Source organism: Anneissia japonica, unplaced genomic scaffold (assembly GCF_011630105.1).
Source record: "Anneissia japonica isolate Jap-2015-1 unplaced genomic scaffold, ASM1163010v1 scaffold2994_len2133135_cov197, whole genome shotgun sequence".
NCBI lineage: Eukaryota > Metazoa > Echinodermata > Crinoidea > Comatulida > Comatulidae > Anneissia > Anneissia japonica.
Window position 1 is genome coordinate 2,129,197 of NW_022728550.1, and position 5,680 is coordinate 2,134,876.

The window sequence follows — 5,680 nt, forward strand, 5'->3', positions numbered from 1 at the left end:
ATTTCAATTTTTCATTTAGAAGGATACAATTGATGAAAGATTTGTACTTGAATTTTGTTGTTTTATTCGATGGCCCCAGAAATATCCTGACTGGTGGCCACTAAGCTGGGCCTTCATGAGAATCACAAAGTAAAACACTTCGTGGTTGTCAAGTAGAGAAATTTAATGGCTTTAGGATGGTAATAAAAGCAGTGACCTTAATAGATCATCATAATAACTGCAAATGAGAATAAAGTTCATTTAGGATGGGAAAATAAATATGTTTTTGATCAACGATGTCAAGTTGCATTGAATGACACAAGTCTGACCTCGCTGGTGTAACCTCCGATCTTTCGTAATAATTTTAATCAACTCTTGTTGCTGTAATTTGATTTTCACTTTGGACAAATTCAACTTACAGTGGTGATATCTTACTGATAGCACATAATGTCCAAAAGTGCAATATTGTACTCAATACAATTTTTAGAATACAGTACAACAATTATATTATTTCATCTAAATATATCATTATCATATTTTTCAATTAAGTTTTGGTAAATTTAATATTATTGGACAAATGTGTTTTTCTATTTTGAATATATATATACAATAATTTTTATTGTTATTATTATCGATATTGTCAGTAAAAATTGAATCATCATCATATAATTATCTTTTATTTTTAAATAATTCATATTTAAATTAATGCGAGTATACAGTGTATTAATATTAAAAATATATATTTCCCATAATCTAGGAAAGGTAAATCATTACCTTAAATTATCTGACATTTTTTTTAAGGGACCACCTACGAATGATTAACTCACCAAAGCTTCAAACATGTATCTACTATTGACACATGAATGTTATTTTTTTCAAATTATGTATTGATGACTGAGATTGTTTAATCATGTTAGATTGTGTTACTGTACATCTATATTTTCAATATCATTTTAGTTAAATCAACATTTACGCAATTAAAGAGTATTGTACAAGCTACAGTGTCAGTGTTTTGTTTTAGCGTGTACACATGGCGGCCTTAAGGGCCAATTATTTTCAGACGTAACATAACTCATAAAATCCTCTTACCATTTAAAATTATATATATAAAAAATAATACATCGTGTAGCATAGCTGTAAATAAATGAATAAAGACATTGTGTAATAAAATGCCTCTGGTGGGACTCGAACCTGCGTACACATCTAGATGTGTATAAGAGACAGACGTTGTTTCGTCCTTTAAGGACTCATCAGTGCAGCTCAGATAAATTTGAGATTGAACCTTAGCTATGAAACAAGCAAGCTTGTAACAAGGCAGTTTAAAAGCGCTCGTAATACCATGCTAAGAGTGCTCAAACTACATATAGTAGTGGGCCAGCTAAATGCAATAATATATATATATATTATATACATATATAGCATTACAGCAAAATGATTTAGAGTTTATCTTTCAATCATGTGTAACATTTCTTATGTATTCCGTTTGAGATCTCGTCTCATTTGCATAGAATACCAGTTAAGGAAAATTTTTCACTTGCAGATTGTATCACTTTATATACACAACGAAATGTAACGTTTTAGAGAATTCTATAGGAACCCTTTTTTGTTTTTTCAATAGTAATTGTGGGCTTTGTGATATTTATAACACTACGATTTACATTTAAAGTTGTAAGTTGATGAACTCATACTAAAGCAAAGATATGAACACCACGAATGGCCGAGCAGTTAAGGCAAAGGTGCTGCAACCTACCTACGTTGTTGTAGGTTCAACATTAACCATTAAGACCCCACTGAAATAATATAATATTTTTAGCACTTTAAATGTATATTGTGATGTTTCTATCAAATATATTTTTGCTGTTCTTCAATTGAAAAAGTTTTAAACAGTTTATAGTAACGTTGTGCTTTGTGCCCATTTTATTGTTTTAAATATTTCTTGGTTGGAGCACCCAACCCACTGTCTGCAAAAACAGGGAAAAATCAATGGAGATTTTCATCCTCTTGAACAACTAAAGCTTTCAGGAATCGAATCATTTTTAATATAAATTTAACGAAGTGTCACCGTCTTTATTTCTACGCCATTTTTTACTCCTCACACTTTACGCGTCAAAGAATTCTTATATTTTTTTCTATACCTTTCTAGTTTCCTTCCTGTTTCTATTCTTTTTCAAATCGCTCACATATTTGTGCTTTCTTTTGTTTCCTAGATTTGTAAAATGAAATCATCAGGTCAAGCATGCTTAAACACTTCTCTAAAGTACAATCTCCAGCCATTCCTTTTCTCAATAGTTAGAAGTCATATGGAACGCCATTGGTGCCAAAATAGATTATCTATTAATATTTTTCACTGATTAAGACAAAGTTTAGGGACTGGAATCCAATATACATGCATTGGTTCTATACAACTTTGTTATGCTTGGTTTCCATACAATTGCTACATGCTATTGCCGACAGCTATCGGTGATGCTGATTGGACGGTCGAATTGGGGTGCCTTCCCAACTGGATCGGGGACTGGTATGCGGACGTACGATTACACTGAAAACAATGTAGCGACAGTGTAATTATTTTAAGGAAACCAGCCCTTTATTTCATTTCTACACTGACAAATGTGTAAAATCACAGACGTCCAATATCTTCCTCTTCAGAACGGCATGTTGCATCGAGGCCTACCACATACTGATCACTCACAAACATGATTTCATTTATAAGGCTCTGCTTTCATGCTGCTTTTGTTCTACTGTAGGTTATTACTTCATGGCCATGGTCCACCATTGTCTATATCTTTTGCCTTCATAGTACTTTTTTTTTATCTCATGCTTAATTGCAAACCAACGTTTTCTCAATTTAATTGTGAATAAAACATCAGTCAACAATTATTACACCTTCATAGTGTTGATAAAGCTAGTTCTTCATCATCATCCAGAATAAAATGTTCAAAGTTTTGAGTTTTACTGTTAACTGGCTGCCTATTGGAGGGCACAAAAGATTTCAGTTTTTGTTGGCGATGAGGCGGCCACACAATCCTCGATGCTTTTGCATGTAGAAGCCCAAGAGATACCTACAAATAAGCACATAAAGTTTTTCTTTACAAACCAATAAACCATACTTTTTAATACATAAAATGCAATGTAAAATGAAATACATATTGTGCCAATTTTTGTACACTGTTTATACAGTGGAAATATTGATTGGGTTTTACAATATTACAGGTTCTCTATGGGCTATTCAACAAAATAAATGATAAAAAACAAAAATAGAAACAGTGGCCAAGGGTTCTTCCGGCCTTACTATCCTGGAGACATGTAGGTCTCTGGTAGAGTACATAACAAAGCCCTGTCGGCACTGGTGTTTTGACAACAGATATGTGAGCCAAATTATTTTATTCCAATTCTTGAAATTACTACGCTGTACGTTATAAACTGCAACATGATATGGGAATCAGAGTAGGAGTGGATCCAGGATTTTTTAAACAAGGTTTTTATTAGAAAAGTGAGGGGTGTTAGGCTGGGAATGTGACATTAGAAAGAGGGAGCCACACCCTCTTTGAAAAATATGCTTAAAAGATGCCCACAAATATTTGTTACTATTCACAATATATATTTTTTGCTTAAAAATAAAAAATACAGTGGTAAAACTACGGGCCGTATCTCTTACTAAATCTGCTCTCTGCAGAGGTCAAATAATTATTAACAATTAGCTCATATCAGAATTTCACTATGACCCACAATAGTGTTTGTTTAATAGTAACAATCTATAGTCTACAGTGTAAATACTCACTGGACCAAATATGTTGCTGTCCAAGCTAACTTCAGAATGGTCTCCTTCAATCCAAATATGACCTGTGGGTACTTTCACATACCTGTTCTTGTACTTCAGTGTTCTATTTATAAATCAAAATTCAACGCAATTATTTTTAATGAATACGTATAATACAGCTGTAGGTCCTAAGACTATGATTACTTGCTTAATAGCAAACCTGATTTTTGAAGGATCATCGAACAATGGTGTCTTGAGAAAATGAAAATAGAAATTTATTTATCATAAATAAATTGATATTTCAGGAGTGCCAAGTCTCATACTAGTGTCAGGGGTCAAACTTAAAATTCTCACAATCTTCCTCACTCCCACTAGTATGCAATGGGTATTCTCACAATACAAAGACAAACACACTTAGATGACTTAAGAAAGCTCATTATGACCAATCACCGGAATGTGGTTTCTCCCAATTTTGGTGACCCCTGACATTTCAGTAAATGAATGATGAAAGTGAAATTTTAGCTTCTTGAATACATATGTTGCCTTATACGCAGACTTAGTAAAAAGAATCATTGAAGTAAATAAGTGATTCAGTGTCATTAATGATTTATATATAAATAATGTTACATTAATTGTGCCTTGTTTCCCATGTAAAAAGGTGCAGTTTAAATTCCTGTATTATTATTAATTATTATATACTGTAAATATTGTAAACCTTATTGTATCTCCCTCAACTGCTATCACTCTCTTAATGATTATTTCATCTGGTTCCCGAGGTGATCTGCAAAAACAATCAAGAATACAATGCAAGTACATTATAACAATTCCCAAAACTATTAACAATAATGAATAAAACAAAAAAATGTTGGTCTAAATTTTTAAAAATAGAAAAAATATCTATATTTTGTATTATATTCAGTCAGTAGGGCAACAAAACAGTAATTGGAGGGTCATGGGTTAAAATCATGAGGAGGACAAATACATTTTTCTCAAAAAATCTTCATCCTGTAATAATATCTGTATACATCACTGATCGGATTTTAATATAAGAATAAACATTACTCCAAGTTCTTAGAGAGAGGCCATTATTTGACGTTTCAACCGTTATTGGGTCAACTTCAGGAATGAGAAACAGTAGACAGCAATTTGTAATCACTGTCTACTGTTTTCTCATCTTAAAAAATGAGAAAACAGTAAACAGTGATTACAATTGCGTATTGTAGCATTCCTTTAATATACAAGTGATATAAAATTTGTAGTGATAGAGATATGGTGATTACCCACTGTAAATTTGATTTGCAAAATTGCCTATTAGAAAACTTACATCATTGACACTACATCGCCACGCTGAATGACAAAATCCTTGACTGCCCATCGATTCAGGAAGACGATATCTGGACAAGACTTCTCAAGAGTGTCAGGGTTCAATGCTGGCTATGGAGACAGGAAAAACAGTTTATATATTAACTTATATTGATGTCAGTTTTAATGGACACCATCAAGGCTTTTTTGTGCTGCATTAAATACTATAGCACTTGAGATTCAGATTAATTTTATACATCATACAGAATAAAAGCAAGAGGACATTATTTTCTTAGTTACAAGGTTAAAAATATACATATAAAAAAAAAGAAATAATGTTTAAAGGTGCTTGATTACTGATATTTACCATAATTACTTAAAGTCATATAACGCATCTTGTCAAGGCATACTCTACACATTTATTTTCGCTTAAACCCTAACATTTTGCTTGAACTCTAAGGAATGTTAATATAAGTTTTTGGAAGACTCCTGAGATCAGCGGAGCAGTTTATAACAATTATGCCATAGTTGCATCTATAAATCCGTTAAAAATACAGTAGTGGGATGCACATTAACAGAAACCGTAAATAAAGCTAATCGAACTATGCAAAAGGTGCCTATAGTAAAAAATTAATGTGGTGA

General features: G+C 32.3%; 1 protein-coding gene across 1 annotated transcript; it reads right to left on the bottom strand.

Moving 5' to 3' along the window:
- Window positions 1-1,995: 1,995 nt before the first annotated feature.
- On the bottom strand, window positions 1,996-5,170 carry LOC117114298 (mitochondrial inner membrane protease subunit 2-like; the record flags this gene model as incomplete). Its single annotated transcript, XM_033257923.1, is given in 4 exon segments — window positions 1,996-3,038; window positions 3,758-3,860; window positions 4,452-4,517; window positions 5,061-5,170. Coding segments are annotated over 4 exon segments (453 nt in total), but the record flags the coding sequence as incomplete, so codon positions are not given.
- Between the last annotated feature and the right edge of the window lie 510 nt (window positions 5,171-5,680).